The following is a 19086-nucleotide window of genomic DNA, read 5'->3' on the forward strand; positions in this document are numbered from 1 at the left end:
CCCAAATCACATGGACTGCCAGGGCAGGCCCTGGCCCAGTTCTCTCAGAGAAACACATTTCCTGCCAGGAGTCGGAGAGCAGGATCTGAGCCAATCCAAGTTCCTCCTCCACCAGGAAGTCTTTCCAGATAGCTTCTTCTACCACTTCCACAGCCCTGGACCTGACCCCGCCCTTTGGTCCTCACTTCCTCCCCCCCCCCACACCCCACTCCTGCTTTCTCATTATTGAGCAACCTGGGGTCCACCTGGCTACCTCTCAGGGTCTTGTTTTCCACCTGTACAAAATAGGTCCCGAGAGTCTATATCAGCTGCTAGGAGTCATGGCCTATGTGGGATAGAGGAGAGCCTGGCGGGTCTTCCAAGCCAAGCTCTGGAAGGTGTCCTCTTTCCCTCTCAGTACTAAAAGAAACAGATAAAAAAAACACTACAGGACAGAATTTGCAAGCAGCTGACAAAGAGATGGGGACTTGAGTTCCATAGGTGAAGACTGATGACTAGGGCTCAGTCATTCTCTGTCCTGCCCCAGGTCAAGGACAATGTCTGACTCACAGGAGGAAAGAATGAACAATGTAGGAAGGTACTGAACCTGGGGGAGGGGAGGGCAGTCGAGGGCACTGTCCTCATGGTTCCTCATTTCTAGGGGCTGGACTGCTAATGGGGACTCCCCCCGCCCCCCTTTACCTCCTGGAGGTGAGGCCTCCTTGTGTGGGCTGATAGAGTAGTTGGGAGACAAGTCAGGGAAATCCTGAGGACTCTGAAGCGTGGCTCAGAAATGCATAACTACAGTTTTTGGAGGAAATTTCCCTGGGCTCCTGCAGCCCCCTGGACTTCTGTCCCAGCATCCTCCCTCTGACCACAATGGCCTTACTTCTTTCTGAGCTTTAGGCAGGCAGGAGTGACGTCCTTTACATCTTTTTATCCTAATCATCAAGTACAAAATGGAAGGAAGGAAGGAAGGAAGGAAGGGAGGGAGGGAGGAAAGAAGGGAGGAAGAGTTGGTGGGGTGGTTGGGTCAAGAGTTCAGGTGTGGGGAAGAGGAGACCTGGGTTCTGGGCTTGACTTTTTGGTTGACTTGCGGGGTGTCCCCAGCCCTCATTGGGCACTGAGCAGGTCCAATGTATAGTGGGAGTGGGTCTCTCAAGCACTGTGATTCTGTGACTGTGTTGACCAGAGTAGGCACATGCCTCTCTCTCTCTCTCTCTCTCTCTCTCTCTCTCTCTCTCTCTCTCTCTCTCTCTCTCACACACACACACACACACACACCACACAGACACACACATATACAAACACACATGCCAGCACTATCCTCTGATCACAGTGTCACTGAGCACCTACTGGGTGCCAGCCCCACACAATATGAACCCACTCTGGCAGTATCATGTGATAGCAGTGTCCCTGGAAGTCCCATGCTCCCCAAGGCACTTGGTAATGCCATTGAACACCCAGACATTTGCTTTCCAGACCTCTGTGGACTCCACTCAGGGGGAAGGAGCCAGGAGGGCAGGAGGGCAGGCTATTATTTTCTTTACCCCCTTGGCTCTGAGGCCTGTAGGTGGGATTTCATGTCCTTCCTGGAACTTGGCACACATGAAGGCCTTGTCTGGGAGAGCTACTGGCTCTATTTGTGTCTCCTCCCTTGCACCAAATCATTATGTTCTGACTAAGGTCCCATTCCCATAGCAACTCCTTGGGATGCTGTTGAGGAGAGTGTAGGAGCTTCAGGAAAGTCTGGGATAAGGAAGTGGGAAGCCCATTCATTATCTGGTAGTATGGCAGCTGGGGGCTTGGAGTGGTGCTGTGGGGATGGCTTGCCCTGCTGGCTCCAGTGGAACTAGGCTCAGGTGGTCAGGAATCCTGCCAGGAGAGGGCTGCCTGATTGGCCTGGGCCTGGTTAGCTTGTGCCTGTCTACCAGGAGCCAGTTTGGGCTATCACCAAGGACACTGCCTAGCTAGTCCTGGCCTGGAGGACCCAGGCCTGAGGAACTGCCCAGGCTCTGGCTATCCCTCTGTTTAGGTTGGTACCATTGGGTCCTGTCCTGTCCTCCAAGTTACTCTTGGAGAATGTGTAGTGAAGGAATAAACCATAAACTGGAAGATGCTGGGGAAGGGAGGGCTGGGAGGGTGAGAGCTGCAGGTATCCTGGGGAATCATAAGGTGGAGGCTCAGGCACCTGGTAGGCATCCCAGGTGCTTTGTCTGCTCCCCCTCAAGGGCCAGCTCCCAGGGGCCTGCTTCCTGAGGCAGAGCTGGGAAGGAAGGCAGGCCCTGGTGGTGGCTGGATACTTACTGTATGCCAGGTTACAAGTCCCTTCTCTCTTTTTATCTTCCTAGCAGCCATGGCAGGCAGAATGGTATCCCCATTTTATGGATGAGAGAAGTGAGGCTCTGAGACTTATCTTCCCAAGGTCACAGAGCCAGTGGGTGGGGAAGCATATTCAGATCCCCCTCTGCCTGAGGCCAGAAACCCAGTACTCCCAGGGCTCAACTTGTCCCAGCTGGTGGCATAAGTGTGTGTGTGTATGTGTGTGTGTGTCAGTGAGTGTGTCGGCAAGAGGGAATGTGTGTATGTGAAAGATGTGAGTGTTTATTGTGTGTATGTGTGTGAGAGAGAGATGTATGAGTATTTATTGTGTGTGTGAAAGATATATGTGTGTTTATTGTGTGTGTGTGTGTGTGAAAGATGTATGAGTGTTTATTGTGTGTGTATGTGAAAAATGTATTTATTGTGTGTGTGTGTGAGAGAGATATGTATGAGTGTCTATTGTGTGTGAAAGACATATGTGTTTATTATGTGTGTGAAAGATATATGAGTGTTTATTGTGTGTGTATGTGAAAGATGTGAGTGTTTATTGCGTGTGTATGTGAGAGAGATGTATGAGTGTTTATTGTGTGTGTGTGAAAGATGTATGAGTGTTTAGTGTGTATGTGTGTGTGTGTGTGTGTGTGTGAAAGATGTCTGAGTGTTTATTGCCCAGCCAGGTGGAATCAGACCAACTGCATGCATAGCCCCCCACTGCTCCCCAGAATTTCCCCCTGCTGTCCTGTTTCAGCTGACAGCTCATCTCCTCTTTCTCTCACAGCTTCCTGTGCCCACAGCTCTGAGGCTCTGGTATCCATGGGCAAAGAGGGCAACTGAGTCAAGCCCAGGCTGACACCAGCCCAGTTGCACTCCCCAAATGCCTGCCAGACCTGAGGTAAGAAACCATTCTGGGCCACTGGGTAGAGTGGGATCCCCAAGGGAGAGCCATTATGGGGTAGTCTTTCTGGGAGTACGTCCTTCCCTCCTTTCCCCCATAAAGTCCAGTCTAGGAGGCTTGATGGTGTAATGCCCTTTCCCACTAACTCTTCCTATACCAGGGCTCTGGAAGCCAGCTCAGAAGCCTGGGGCATTCTTCTGAGCAACAAGGTTTCATGGACTTGCCAGCTAATATGTTCCTGTGTGGGGTGGGAGGTCTCTAATGGTGAGCTGAAGGAGTCTGCCCTTGGTTCTGTCACATTGTTGACAAAATGTTTGCATGACTGCAGGTTAGGAGGGAGTGGGAACAGGTGGACTGAGACAATCAAGGTCCAAGAGGCTGTTAAGAGGCTGGCTTTGCTGTGTGGGGTTTAATGAGATTTGCAGGTCCAGGCACTGTCCAGGCAGGATGAAGCACAGCCCCATGTATGTATATGTGGCAAGCACTGGCAGCCAGGTGACCTTGGCTCTGTGTGAGCAGAGCAAATGGCCTCTTGGACTGTATCACGAGGAGAAGGACACCCAGAATGTGGGAGGTGACAGGCAGCATCTCACACTTTGAGAAATGCTGATCAGATTGGAACCTCTTGGCAACAACTCAGAAGGGGATTTGGGTCTTTGGTTGAGAGATTGGGGAAACTGAAGCTCAGATGGGGAAGTTTTGCCCAGGGCTGCACAGCCAGCAAACGTTCAGCCTGATGTCTGTGGCCTTTCAGTCCCATGTGAGAGAATGTGGAGAAACTACAGTAAGTCCCGAAGAGATGGGAAGTGGGGAAGGAGTGGGAACTCGGTTGATGCCTGGCTTGACCCCCAGCTTGCTTGTGAACTTGGACAAGTGACTTCTAACCTTTATCTGGGACAACCACGTATAAAGAAGACCGAGTGGTTCAGCAGGGCAGCAGGCCTCCAACCCTCCTCCTCAAGAAGGGGTGGCAGTTTTGGTAGGTGTGACTGAGGCTCAACTGACACTGTCCTCTCAACCAGGAAGCTGGTGGGGGTGTGGCAGGGAGCTGACAGCTGGGTCTCCTTCCTAGACACTAGGCCAGTGATGGTGAACCTATGACACTCGTGTCAGAGGTGACACGTGAACTCATTTATTTGGTTGATTTTTCTTTGTTAAATGGCATTTAAATATATAAAATAAATATCAAAAATATAAGTCTTTGTTTTACTATGGTTGCAAATATCAAAAAATTTCTAGATGTGACATGGCACCAGAGTTAAGTTAGGGTTTTTCAAAATGCTGACACGCCGAGCTCAAAAGGTTCGCCATCACTGCACTAGGCCTTGCTTTGAAGTCCAGTTATCTCCAACAACATATTCCTGCTAATCAGTCCTGGGTGTAATGAGCAGCTGATTAGCCCCTCCAGTTTAACCTGTAATTGCCGCTGAGAGATGGGGAGAGAGGATGCAGTCAGGGTTGTCTTTGAGGTAGCCAGGGTGATGGTAGGACCTGGGATAGGGAAGGCAAGGAGGCAGGGTGGCCGGGCCCTACCCCCACCCTCAGGAGGGGCCACAGCAGCCTCCCCCACTGTCCAGGTGGCTGGCACTGTGGAGGCTCAGCGGGCAGGGAGCAAGAAGAGAAGCTAACTCAGAGAGGAGGCTGTTCTCAACTGGGAATTGGGGTGTTGGATGAGAGGATGCCTGTGCTGAGACTCAAAGGCTGTAGGATTCTTTAAAAATGTTCTGTTTATTGGATCATTAAAGAAATGCATGTGCTGTGTAGAAAATGTGAGCACTTGGGTGCTTATCCCATCAGTCTTTTACAAAATATGTTTTTATGACATAATTGGGATCAAACTGTACTGTTTTCTAACCTGCCTTTTGCACTTAATACTATAGTAAGATAGTTTTTCCATCATTAAATACTCTTCTGTAACGTGATTTTTTAAAACTGTATATATTTAAATATATATATACATATATATTTTAATATATGTTTTTATTGATTTCAGAGAGGAAGGGAGAGGGAGAGATAGAAACATCAATGATGAGAGAGAACCAGTGATTGGCTGCCTCCTGCACGCCCCTTACTGGGGATCAAGTCTGCAACCTGGGCATGTGCCCTTGATCAGAACTGAACCTGTGACCCTTTAGTTCGCAGGCCGATGCTCTATCCACTGAACCAAACCAGATAGGGCTGTGATGTGATTTTTTAAATGGCAGTGTAATGTTTCAGCCTGTCTGAGCCATAGCATGTTTAACCAATTCTCTGTTGTATATTTTTATTATTGCCAATGGGGTATCATTATAAATACTGCCTGGATGCACAAAGTTATATATATATATGGCTATGATGGGCAGAGGGGGTTAGGGGAGGGCCCTACCTAAGCAGAACTGTAGAGGCAGGGGACTTTGGAGTGTTTGGGAGTGGTGTGCTCATGAGGGGGCAGGGCTGGTCATGGGCAGCCTTGGAGGCATGCTGAGGAGCTGAGACTTAATTCAGCAAAGCTCTGAAGCCTGAGGAAGGCCAGGTTTTTCCCTTGCCCTGTCTGCTCCGCTAGTGCTTCTGTGATTTTTTTTTTTTAAAAATATTTTTTTATTGATTTCAAAGAGATAGGAAGAGGAAGAGAGAGAAACATCAATGATGAGAGAGAATCATTGATTGGCTGCTTTTTGCAAGCTCCCAACTGTGGATGGAGCCCACAACCTGGGAATGTGCCCTGACTGTGAATTGAACCGTGACCTTCTGGTTCAAAGGTCGACCCTCAACCACTGAGCCATGCCAGCTGGGCAGTGCTCCTGTGATTGGAAGGGGTGGGGCAGGATGGTGGGGTTGGGGAAGGGCATGCAAGGGTGGGGTCCCAGATGCTAAAACCCTTGACCTCTCACTGGAGGAATTATATCCCCCTCCCCCCGACAGCCCTGCCCAAGTCTACTCCTTGCAGGAGGGACATACATGTCAGCTCTGAATATTCACTGACCCCTCAATCAGTGTGGCTGTGAGTCAGGCCTCCTTCATCCCCTTGGTTGGGAGTGGGACGTGGCCCAGGACCCTGAGAGGCAGAGAGAGAAACTGGGGTGGGGTGTCTCCTGACCTTTGGACCCAGCTGGTGGCCCCTCCCAAGTGCTCTCCTCCCTGTTCACATTCGTTCACCCAAGCACTGCTCACAGGCTGGATAGAATTAGCCATAGATGTTGGTCTCTTTCTCCCCACAGATGGTGTGGGTTCTCAGGACAGATCTAGCCTGATTCGCTTCTTTGTTCCCTTGTGGCATACACCAGCTGCTGCACAAATTCTTACTAAAGTATTAATTAGTTCAATGGTTCATTCATCATTCATTCAACACAGACTTACTGAACACCTACTACATCCCAGGCCCTGTTCTACATGCCCAGCATCCCTGGGTCAATAAGTTAGACCAGGTCATTGCCCTCATAAAGCTTAAATTCAAACAGCATAGACAGGAAAATACTAGATAAGTAATTAATAATATAATGTTTACGAGTTATAAGCGCTGTGGAGAAAAATAAGGCAGGAAAAGGGAGCGAAGGTGCAGGGGGAACCATTCTCTATAGGATGGACAGGAAAAGGCCTCTCAAATGAGGTACCCTGTGGACAGGCTCTGAACTAGGAGCCACCTGGGGGAAGAGGGGCTGGGAAACAGGGCTGCAGGGTGTGACTAGAGGTGATTCATGCTCACAGGCTCTCCCTCACTGCTTTGTAGACAGTGATGGTGGTTGGTTGGTCATGGCAGGGAGGAGGACTTGAGTGTAGGAAACTGAAGGTAGTGAAGGACGGGCTGTGAGAGATCAGAATGTAAGAACTTCTGGGTGGTGAAGCCTTTGATTGAGCTGAGCAACAGGGGGCCGAAGATGGGTGTGGAGGGGAAGGAAGAGTCCTATTTGGAGGTGTTACATTTGAGAGGTCCATAGGCAGGTAGAGAGGCTGTACAGACCTGGGTGTAAGGCTGCAGCTGAGGGCCAATGGGGCATGGGCATGCCAGGGAGGGAGTCATCAGCAATGGGAGGGTTTAAAAGCCTCCATGCTGGGAAAGGGTCATGGACAGGAGGGATCTGGGCCTCGCTGCTTGTGGTGGCTCTCACCCCTAGGGCTCCCTACCCATGGGCGGGCCTGTTACTCCAGCCTTGCAGACAAGCCCTCTGGATTTGCCAGCCTAAAGAAACTGCTGCCAGCTCACCCTTTCAGCTCCTCCTTCCAAGTGGCCTAATGGTTGGTACTGTCATTCTATAACATTCTTCAGGGCTGCTGTGAGCAGGAAATGGGGTGCTGATACTGGGCCCAGTCATCTCACCCTTCCCTCTCCACAGGGAGCCTCATCTGGTAAGTCTGGAATAGCCCAAGCCCCTCTGAGCCCCGCTGATGGTCACTACTACAGGCCTGACTTCATGTCATGTTCCTCCTCAAAAACCTTCAGCTGCTCCTTGCTGCTTAAGGTTGAAGTTCAAGCTCCTCCTCCTGGTTGTTCAAGGCATTTCACGCCCTGGTTGAAGCCCACTCTTCCTGCCCCCCTTCTTTCTAACATGTGACTCTCCTCCTCCATCCTCTATACACACCAGGCTCAGTCTCACCGTCTATCACCTCCACCTAGAAGGCTTTTCTCACCACAGCCAAATCCCACCTCTTTGATATCTTCCATGACTCTCCCACCCCTTATGGCCCCTTTCAATGGCTGTTGGTACCTTTCACCTGGTGAGCTACCTATCATTTTACTGTCATCATCTTCAACTTGTCTTCATCTTTGCCTTCCTCATCCTCTGTCCCTCATGTCTCCTGTCCACCCCTGCTCCTCAACCCCATGCACTGTTGTCAAAGCTCTTCCAAATGGGATTCTGCTCAACCCATGGAGCTCTGTGTCCAGGGTGCCCAAGCTTGGCTCTGGATCAGGACCACCCAGGGATGTTATTAAAGAGAGGATCTTCAGGGGCCCACCAGGACATTCTGATTCAGAGTCACTGTGGGGTTCCAGGAATCTGGGTGGTTAACAAGCTCCACAGTCACTTCTGATGGTCTGCTGGTCCAACCCAGACTCACACTTGGGGACTGCAGCTATCCTTGTATTCCTGCAGGGATGAGGACCTCACTATCTCCAGGGCAGCCCAGGCCCGAAGGTAGCTCTGATGTGGAGAAAGCTCTTCCTGTGCTGACTGAGCTGAACCTGCCTGCCACCTCCATGGAGGTCTTGGCTCCACATGGGGCAGGGTTTTACTTGGCACTTAGGATCTCTCCTCTCCTACTCCCAGGGCCCAGTGTGTGTGGGTGGGGGTGGGGGGTGGGGGGTGGGAGTGGGCTGGCATGTGATGAGAACAGAGGCAATGTCTGTGGCTTGATGGGTGGAGAACTTGCTCCTTCCACCTCTGCCTGCCTGGAGCAACTCTCTATGCTGAGGATGTGGCGGCCACATCAGCCAACCCTCTGTGTGTCTGTCGATCCAGCATGACCATGTGTGTCAAGGGCTTTGGCCTTGTTAGAGCATATCCTATCCTTCATCTCACGTAATCCTTATCATAGCTATGTGGAAGGTGGATGCTGTTGTCCTGTTCATTCTTCCCAGAAGCATTTATTGAGTGCCAAGCAGTGTGCTGGAGATGATGGGAACAAGCCTAAAGTTTAGAGAGGAGTGGGGCCTTGTCCAGTGTCATGGGACTGTTGAAGGCCTGAGTCAGCACTGAAACCCAGGTCTGCAGGTATATTAGTTTGTTAGGCCTGCTGTAACAAAGTATCACAAACTGGGTGGCTTAAACAGAAACCTATTGTCTCAAAGTTCTAGAGCAGCAGTTCTCAACCTGTGGGTCGCGACCCCTTTGGGGGTCGAATGACCCTTTCACAGGGGTCGCCTAAGACCATTGGAAAACACATAAATAATTACATATTGTTTTTGTGATTAATCACTATGCTTTAATTATGTTAAATTTGTAACAATGAAAATACATGCTGCATATCAGATATTTACATTACGATTCATAACAGTAGCAAAATTAGTTATGAAGTAGCAACAAAAATAATTTTATGGTTGGGGGTCACCACAACATGAGGAACTGTATTAAAGGGTCGTGGCATTAGGAAGGTTGAGAACCACTGTTCTAGAGGCTTGAAATCTGAGGTGAAGGTGTACCAGGGCTGTTTCCTTCTGAAGGCAGTGAGGGAAGATCTGTGCCAGGCCTCTCTCCTTGGCTTGTAGATGACCATCATCCTCTGTGTCCCCCAAGCTGTTCTCCCTGTGTGCATGTCTTTGTCCTTCTGTAAGGACACAGGCCATATTGGATTAAAGGCCTACCTTCAGACACCAGTCTGACCTCATCCTAATTAGCTAATTATGTCTTCAATGGCCCAGTTTCCACGTAAGCTCACACTCTGAGACAATGGGGGTCGGAGTTTCAACATACAAAATTTGAGTGGAGGGGCACACAGTTCAACTCCTCATGGCTAGACCTTGGATTTCTACAACTGTGCACAGGTGACAGGGAGTATCTCATGTCTCAAGGTGTGCAAGGGGGAGGCGAGGCTGCCTAATCTGTCAGGGACCTAGAGGAGATTACTCTCTCCTTGGCTTGTAGATGACCATCATCCTCTCAACCATCAGGGTCATGACTAGGGCTCTCAGAGGTCTGTTTCAGCCAGGATTTTAATCAGGGCCTAGGGCAGCCATGGGCAAACTATGGCCCGCGGGCCGGATCTGGCCCGTTTGAAATGAATAAAACTAAAAAAAAAAAAAAGACCGTACCCTTTTATGTAATGATGTTTACTTTGAATTTATATTAGTTCACACAAACACTCCATCCATGCTTTTGTTCCGGCCCTCCGGTCCAGTTTAAGAACCCATTGTGGCCCTCGAGTCAAAAAGTTTGCCCACCCCTGGCCTAGGGACAACCTTATTTCTGTACACTCTCGTGGTAGACAGGTACATATGATCAGGCTGGAAGGAGGAATTTCTTGGGCTCTGTACCCCCAGCTGGGTGATCTGGGGCAACTGCTTTCACTTCTGGACCTCATTCTAACTAACTGTGAATTTGGGACCATCCTGCGTACCTGTAAGAGAATGAATAGGAGGATCTTTGCTTTTGTTCATTTTTATGTATTTGCCCTATGGACATTTATTCAGTATGACTGTTTGCTAGGCCCTGTGCTGTCCCCAAGGAGATAGATACTCAGGGCCCTGGCCCTCAAGGCATGTACTGGCCAGGGCCATGATGTAGGTGGCACTTAAGGTTATGCCCACTCTGGAGCCAGACTACCTGGATCCAGTTCTAGCTCTTCCTTTAGCTAGTGATGTGAATTTAGGCCACTTATTTAAGCTCCTGAGGCCTCAGTCTCTTTATGAATAAACTAGGGGCCCAGTGTATGAATTTGTGCACCTTGAACTGTGGGCCTCCTGGGCACAGGGGTGGGTCTCAGCCCATCCTCCACACCCCCACCCAGCCCCTCCTGCCATGGCTCCCAGTCCCCTGTCTGCTGGCAGCCCTGCTCCCCCTGCCACTGTTGCTCCCACACATTGATGGCGCCAGCCCCCCTCACACCCACTGACAGTGCCAAGCGATTAGGGCCTGCACCAGCAGCGGCAGCAGGAGCGAGCTGCTGCCCGATAGTCCCTCAGGAGCAGAGGGAGGTGGAGAAGCTCTCAGGGGCAATTGGGGTGGGCAGCTGCCGCTCGCCCCTGCTGATGGCACTTGTCCCTGCTGACAGCACCAAGCAATCAGGGACAGTGCCAGGAGCCAGGTGACAGCAACAGGTGCGAGTGTTGGGCGGGACTGCCACACGCAGGAGCAAAGAATTTTCAGTAACCACCAGAGGCTCGCCCCAATGACAGTGACCTGTGCCCTGCCTTGGTCTGGTGCCCCCACTCACCTGCTCAACCATCCTGCTGCAGCTGACGCCCACCATGTTCTGTGGTCAGCACACATATTAGCAACGGGTTGTTTGATTGTTCGGTTATTCCGCTGTTCGGTCTATTTGCATATTAGCCTTTTATTATATAGGATTGGGAATGAAAATCTACCTTGTGTGGATTAAGTAGGCTAGTTTATGTAAAAGGCTTAGAGCAGTATCTGGCACATAGTAAATGTTCAATAAATATAATTCTAAGTCATCAGCTATAGCACAATATGATAGAGGGCAGAATGGGGAGCTGTACATTGAGTGTTAGGTAGGCTGTGTGGTCCCTGCCCTGTCATCCTGTTAACCCTTTAATGATTTGCTACACTTTGCTCCAAGGGCACTTTGGGTGTGGGATAGTGAGGGAGATATGGAGCAGGCAGGCCCAAAGGGAGAGGTTGGAGGCCTTCTCACAGTCATGGGTAGAAATCTGGAGGTCAGTGCAGGTGGGATTGAGTGGGGCCACTCCTGCCTCTGCCCTCTGGGAAAGGGGTGCCCAGGTGTCAGGTGTTTGGCTTTGTTAACTTTTGTGTTTAGTTGGCAGGTTTTGGGGGAGAGGAGATGGGAAGCAAAATTAAAATTTCTCTTTGAGAAGTTGAAAACTTCCCAATTAAAGGATTCTTATTTGTGAGATGCCTTAGAGGCCTTTTCCCTCAAGAGGCTCTTCTGAATCATAAAAGGGCTGGAGCTGGGTTGGAGAGACCAATTGGAGCCTGAGTTGCAGATAAAAGGGAGTGGGGAGGTGTTGCTGAAGATGCTCCAGGACCATGAGAACTATGTCTGTGTGGTGGGGATGGGGAAAAACTGCAGCTCCTTTCTGCACAGCATTTGGGTGGTGGGGGTGGTAGAGATGGTGGGGGTTGTGGGGGTCGTGGGGGTGGTGGGGGTGGCAGAGGTGGTGGGGATGGTGGGGGTGGGGTTTGGCATGCAGAGGGCAAAGAGAGATGAAGGTTCTCACCCCTACTCCCCTTTCTGCATAGCCCTTAGTTTCTTTTGGCCCCAGACTGAATTGCATATATGGTGCCCTTCATCAGGGACCCATTGTCTTCCATGGCCTACCCTCTGCTCTTCCATTCAGGCCAGGACAGAGTTGGGAGGAGGCTGAATATGCTGAAAACAGTTTGTAATGGTGGATGTGGACTGTGTAAGATTGGAGTTGTTCAAGGAAATAGGCGGATGTGGCGAGCAAGACGGGAGTTTATTAGAGGGAATGGGGGATGGAGCCACAACCAAGGTAGGTTAGGACTCAGTCCATTGTCCTTGGGGTTGAATTTTATGCACAAAAACCACAAAGGGAGGAGGCTGGGGGGGTGTATGTGTTCTAGTCTGATTAGATGGAGCTCGTTGTCCTTCAGACCGATTAGTGCTGGCCATTGAGGCTGTGGGCTGTAAGCCGTTGTTATCGTTGGCCTGCTGTCTCGCCCTCAGTGCGGCTGCCTCCTGTTGTGCTGGATAGAGTGACCGATGGCTATTCCACGAAATGAGGCTGGGGCCACTTTCTCATTCGGGACTTTCTAGTCCACCTGAGCCAAATGTCCTCTGCTGGCTTGTCAGACTGGACCTTGGGCTCAGGAGCAGCCAGTCTGGAAGCGGGTAGCATCCTCTTGCCTTCTGAAACCCCAGGCTCTCTGAAACCCATGCCATGGCTGCTGCTCTGACCCAGCTGGCCAGGTGACATCCTGGGTATGGTATTGTTGCTGTTTGGTAGGGTGTCCACCTGCATGTTAGCCTGGTATCTCCACTCAATGCTGCCTAGCTGTTTTTCTGGTAGACCAGATCTTTTCTGCTTGGATTGGGTGTTCCAAGAGAGGTGCATCCTCAGATCCAGCCTAGTGTAGCTGAGTGCCTAGAATGTGTATTCAAGTAATTATTACCTAAATCCCACTTACAGATGAGGGGGCAATGAAGTGAGGTGACCCCTTAACACAGAGAGGGTTCTTGCTAAAAGGTGTGTCTCTTCCCCTGTCCCCTGAGGCCTTCCAGTTAGCCTAGCAGAGAGGAGCTGAAGGGGACATTGACAAGGTCCTCTCCTCAGTGTACCGTCTGTATCTTTACCCTAGGTCCCACAGGGTCCACCCTGAGGCATTGCCAAGGTCATTTGAGGAGACTTTGCCACAGTCCAGGTGGTGGCTCTGCTGTCCAGGTGGAGGATGGGCCACCAGGGAAGGCAAGGTGGGTCCTGCAGATCCTCTGAGGCAGGTGTCTTGAACATGTGTCTGACAAGGCTGGGAGCTGAGAGGCTTGGTATTTAAGTTCAAGTCTTGCCACTTACTGTCTGTGTGGCCTTGAGCAAGTGGACCTCAGTTTACTCCTGCAGAGCTGAGGTGCTCACATGGAATAGTGTGTGTGGACTGTAGGGCTGGTGGGTCATGTATGAAGACTGTGGATTTGGTGGGGCTGGTTCACATCCCAGCACTGCCACTGGGCAAGTGCTTCACTTCTCTTAGTCTCTTTGTCTCCATCTGCACAATGGGCATAATGATACCTGTCTCACCGAGGTGTGCACTTGGTTGGTGGGAAGCCTCTGGGTTCGTTCCCCTGAATCATTTAATGAGCCTATTCTTCCTGAATACCTCACATGGTGGCCATAAAATGAGTAGGTGATGTGGTCCCTGCCTCTGAGTAGCAGCCTGAAATTAGAGGGGCCAAGGAGAAATGCTGTGAGCCCCAGAAAATGGAAGGATATAAGGGCTGGAGAAATTAGGGAGTGCTTTCTGGAGAAGGTTGGACCTTAGTGTTTAGGAGGGTCAGGGGGAGGGGATGGGACAGTTTGGAGTGAGGAGAGGGCTAGCCTGGTTGGGAATTGTGTGACCAAAGACCAGGCAGAAGGATCAAGCACAGGGTAGGGTATGAGCTCCTGAGAACAGGCAGTGGGGGTGTTGGGTGTGGGAGAGTAGGTGCAGTCAGAGCCCAGAGAGGTCCCAGCCCTGGAGCCCTGGTGGGGTTGGGGGACTAAGAGTTGGGAGTGAACAGCTGTGTCCCAACGTAGGACAGGGAGACAGCAAACATGCAGCCTGGATCCCAGCACAGAGCCTGATATGGGGCCTGTGAGGAGGGATGGAGGTTTAGTGTAGGGTCCATGCACAGACAGGACTCCCCAGGCCCTGGGGCCTTAGGTGGGAGGTATGAAGGCCTGGGAGGAGGCTGATGGCAGCTGTGCAAACTGGCAGGAAGGGCCTGTGGGGAGGCTCTGGCTAGAGTTGGGAGTCAGCCTGAGAATAGTCTCTAAGCCTGGATTAAGGAACCAGGTGGTCTAGCTTCTTAAGGGCCAAGTTGGGGGTGGGTCTGTGGTGGATTGCAAAGGCCAGGAGACTCATGCTTATCCAATAACCACTGTGCCAGGCCCTAACTTAGACTCACTGTGAACTAGGCTTGCACAGCACTCCAGTGGGCGTGGCACTTAGTCCCATCCTAAGGAGTTGAAAATTAAGCTCAGAGAGGCTAATGATTCACTCTCAAGGTGGGTCATATTCCACACCTGGCTCCAAGGTGGGTCATATTCCACACCTGACTCAAACTTCTTGCCTTTTCAGGAGCCCCACACTATTCCCCAGGATTGTGGTTTTTAGAGGTGATGGCCTCACAGACCTCCCTGGGCGGCTCAGTAGAGAGACACCCAAATATGCAACGTTCCTAGGCTTTGTCTTTCTTGGAGAGGCAACCAAGGGGAGAGAGTTGGATAGAGTGGGGAAAGCAGGGAGCCTGGTGAGAGGGGGTGCAGGGTCTGGAGGAGAGAAGAGAGGTCATGACTGGGGAGGCTGTGGGATGGTGAGAGATGTTGGAGATTGGCTTTGGGGTGGGAAGGCTGAGAGTCAAGTCGGTAAGGTATTTTGGCCTGAGCAACAAGATACATGATGGCACTGTTGTCTGAAATGGGATTCTGGGCCAAGCAGAAGTGTGACAGTCCTTGTGTAGACTTGCTCAGTGTGAGGTGCCTAGGAGCCATCTAGTCGGGACCTAGATGCTCTCAAGATGTCTTCTCATGTCTGGTCATGCTGGCTCCAAGGTCAAAGGCTTTGCCTTAACATGTTGGGTTACCTCATTGCTAAGTTCCCTGAACCCCACACAGCCTTCCTCTGACCTGTGGCATCTAGAGGAGGGAGCAAGAATTTGAGTGACACTTGATAGGAAAACTTGGAGAGCTCGGGTGCCATCTCCTGCTGATACCTGGTGTGTGTGTGTGGACCCCCCCCCCCCACCACCCAGGCCCATTAACAAACAGAGAAATAAATTAACAAGTATTTAACCCACCAAATATTCCTTCTGCTCTGTATATTAGAGCACGGGAACATGATTTTCCCCTGGAGCAAATTGCTACAGCCGAACATGCTCCTCCAAAAACTGCTTGAAATTCTGGAAAGCTTGTTGATTTCAGGTCCTTTCCCTTTCTGCCTCCTGTCCTCAACCCCCAGACTGCTTCCCGTTGCCTTCCCTGTGCTTGGTCTCAGAGGAGCCAGAGAAGGGGGAGGTTCCTGGGGGGCAGCAGCTCAGGGGTACAGAGGGCAAGGAGCTTTTGGTGTGCTGAGCATGAATTAAATGCCCAGGGCTTACAGAAAGGACCTGTGGTCTCCTGTGGAGGCTGCCACACACATGCTGTGTGACTTTGGGCTAGTCACTGCCCCTTCTAGCCTTTAGTTTACCCCTGACAAACACGCATACCATCCCATGCACCTTGTGCGACACAGAGTGCTGTGTAAGTGTGTACCACCTCCTTCTAAGGACACTGTATGCAGGGAATGGGATGCTTCCCTCATCTCACCACAGGCTTTTCTGTGGAGCCTTTGGACTCAGGGACAATAGCCTTGCTTCTAAATCCTTTAGGGCACATCTAAATTTCTTACAGCAAATTAATTTTAACTTCATTTTAATTAAACATGTCATTAAAATGTATATTTATTTATAGACCTTTTCTCTCTCTGCATATTCTGATCATTTCTGTCATTCAGAGACCAGGTTTCCACTTGCAGGCAGCCCCTTAGGGGTGGTAGCCTGGTTTGAGGGGAGGCCTTTGCACATTGACTCTGGCTGGCTCGGGCCAGGCTATCATTACCTTTAGTGGAGACAGAAGAGAGAAGCCTTTTCCCCTGTCCGAGGGGTCTGCTGTACTTTGTGAAAGATCTCAAGTCCCATCAACCCTGCAACTGCCTCTTGCTCCTCTCAGGAGAGTCTAACCAGGAAGAAACTACTGAGGCTTTGTAGACTGCATTAAGGATGGATCTTGGCTGGGGCCCACTGTGTGGTGACAGGTCCAGCAAGCCAAGATCTGGCCTGTCTTCAGCCCTAGGACTGCCCAACACCTTGTCTCCTCCAGGAAGCTCTCCTTGACTTTGTCATTTTCTTAGTTCACTTGGCTGCCATAGCAAAAACTCATAGACTGGGTGGCTTAATCAACAGCAGTTCTGGAAGCTGGAAGTCTGAGGTTGGGGTGCCAGCATGGTTGGGTTCTGGTGACAACTCTCTTCCTGGCTTGTAGATGGCTACCTTCTTGCTATGTGCTCATATGACAGAGGTATTTATGGTATCTCTTTTTATAAGGGCACTAATCATATCAGATTAGTACTTCGCCATTATGACTTCATCTAATCTTAATTATTTCCTTCAAATACAATCATGTTGGAGGAATGGGCTTCAACATATGGACTTTGGGGCACATAGTTTGGTCCATAGTGCCATACCTGCACATAGCCACACATTCTAGCATTTGTTGCAAACTGTTGGCTTTAATTTCCCCCAGGTCTCCTCTCATCAAAGTCCTGGGTATACTGGAGGCTCTAAAATGACACTCTGGCTTAAACTGCTTCCTGGCTGAGGCCACAGTTTGGGGGAATTTCTAAGTCCTTCCCCTCTCATGTGGTAGGTGGGCCGAATACCCTAACCTCTCCCCAGGTCTAGTCTGCCTGTTGGTGTCTGAAGTGGAGGAGTCTCCAGACACATACACCTGCCACATGCTCTCCTTCAGTGGCCCACCATTACCCATGGGGAAAAGTTCACCCCCCTTGGCCTGCTCTCTAAGGCCCTTCAAATTAGCCCTTGCTCACCCCATTTAGTCTCACTTCCTGCCCCCTCCATTGTTCCAAGAACAGGTCTAACTATTTTGTTTCCTGTTTTTGAACCTATTGTTTCTTCTGCCAGGTATGAAGTTGTCTCCTCATCCAGCCAGTGCACTCCTATCTATCCTGCAAAGCCCTCCTCAGCATGGCCTTCTCCAGCTCCTTGGGCTGAATTGGTCCCTCCCTTCTTTGAATTCCAATGACACTCTGGGCTTCCCTGCCACAGTGCTTAACACCCCGGATGGTCTTTGTCAGGGGACCTCCTTAGTGCCTGGTTCCATAATTATCTGTAGAATAAATGAATGGATGAATATTTATTGAGCACCCACATACAGGCACACATTGGGCCTGGGAGGCTGTTATTATGGAGCTTACATTGTAGTAGAGGAGACAGACTTAAACAAGATGCATAAGCAAAATATGTATTGTGTTACTGATAATGTCAAGGAGGAAAAATAAATTAGGGAAGTGGGAAAGGAACTGTGAGGGGTAGGGGTGTCTTACTGAGAAGGTAACTTTTAGGTAAAGTCCTGGAGGAGGCGAGGAAGCCACATGGATATCCTGGCAGAGGGAACATGTAGAGGTTGGGGTGCCAGCATGGTTGGGTTCTGGTGACAACTCAGGTGGGAGCATGCCTTGCCTGTGTGAGGAACAGGGAGGCCAGAGGACAGGAGGAGATGGAGGGAGGGAGGGGGTAGAAATTGATGTCAGAGGGTAAATGGGGCCAGAACTTGCAGACCATTGTAAGGACTTCAGCTTTTGCTCTGAGTGAGGCAGGAGTCACCGCAGGGTTTTGACAGAGTGACCTCTGTGACTTGGGTTTTAAGGGTCCCTCTGGCTGTGGTGTTGAGGAGACTGGGGGATAGGGGCAGAAGCTGGAAATCCAGGGAGGAGGCTGTTGCAGTAATCTAGGAGAGAAGGTAGTAGCTTGGTCAGGGTAACAGCCACTGACAAGGACCATCCAGGTGTTAAGCACTATGGCAGGGAAGCCCAGAGTGCCACTGGAGTTCAAAGAAGGGAGGGACCAACTCAGCCCAAGGAGCTGGGGAAGGCCATGCTGAGGAGGGCTTTTCAGGGTAAATAGGAGTTCACTGGCTGGATGAGGAGACAACTTCATACCTGGTGGCAAGAAACGATCAGATTTCAGAGAGATTTTGAAGGTTAAACTAATAAGGCATGCTGATGGTGGGTCCACTGTGAGAGTGAGAAAGAGAGGTTAGAGTTGATCCCACAGTTTTTGGCAGCTGGGCTGATGGGGGTTCTAGCACCTAAAATGGAGAAGCCAGCAGGGTCAGACTTGAGGTAAAATGAGGCACTCAGCTGTGAACAAGTAGTTTGATGTGGCTGTGTTGTCCAGGAGGAGGTAGTTGGTGACTGTGATAGGCTAAGTAATGGCTCCCAAAGATGTCCATGTCCTAATCCCTGAAACCTGTGAAAGTTACCTTCCCTGGAAAATGTCTTTGCAGATACGATGAAGTCAAGGATCTTGAGATGGGGTGATTATTCTGGAGGTCTGGGTGGGTCCCAAATGCCATTGCTAGTGTCCTTATAAGGAGGAGGCAGAGGGAGATTTAGTTACAGAAAGGAGAAGGTGATGTGACCAGAGAGGCAGAGGCTGGAAGAGGCAAGGAAGGCGTCCCCTGGAGCCTCCAGAGGGAATTAGCGCTGCTCATGCCTTGGTTTTGGCCCAGTGAAACCAGTTTCAGAGCTCTGGCCCCAGAATAGTGAGAGAATAAATTTCTGTTCTTTTAAGTCACCAAGTTTGTGATAATTTGTTACAGTGGCCACAGGAAACTAATACAATTGGAACAGTCCTAGTAAGAGAGTGAGTGAAACACCCTTAATGTCCCTGGGCCATGGAGAAAGGGAGTGTGTGCCCTCCTGTGAGGTGTGAGGTCAGATTGCCCACAATGATGGGATCAACCTCCACTATGATGATAGCAATACCAGAAGTAGCAATGCCCCATG

The 19086-nt window shown here is 50.4% G+C and overlaps 1 protein-coding gene across 2 annotated transcripts in view; it reads left to right on the forward strand.

Annotated features, from left to right (window-relative positions):
- The window catches only part of LINGO1 (leucine rich repeat and Ig domain containing 1), a 287919-nt gene that overhangs the window by 51744 nt on the left and 217089 nt on the right, over positions 1–19086 (forward strand). For both annotated transcript variants that reach the window (XM_036349720.1, XM_036349711.1), the window contains exon 2: positions 3080–3193. In XM_036349720.1, the coding sequence (XP_036205613.1) occupies positions 3176–3193 (18 nt within the window). In that variant the 5' untranslated portion in view covers positions 3080–3175. The remainder of the gene's footprint in view (positions 1–3079; positions 3194–19086) is intronic.

This window comes from Myotis myotis, unplaced genomic scaffold (genome assembly GCF_014108235.1).
Source record: "Myotis myotis isolate mMyoMyo1 unplaced genomic scaffold, mMyoMyo1.p scaffold_m19_p_1, whole genome shotgun sequence".
NCBI classification, from domain to species: domain Eukaryota; kingdom Metazoa; phylum Chordata; class Mammalia; order Chiroptera; family Vespertilionidae; genus Myotis; species Myotis myotis.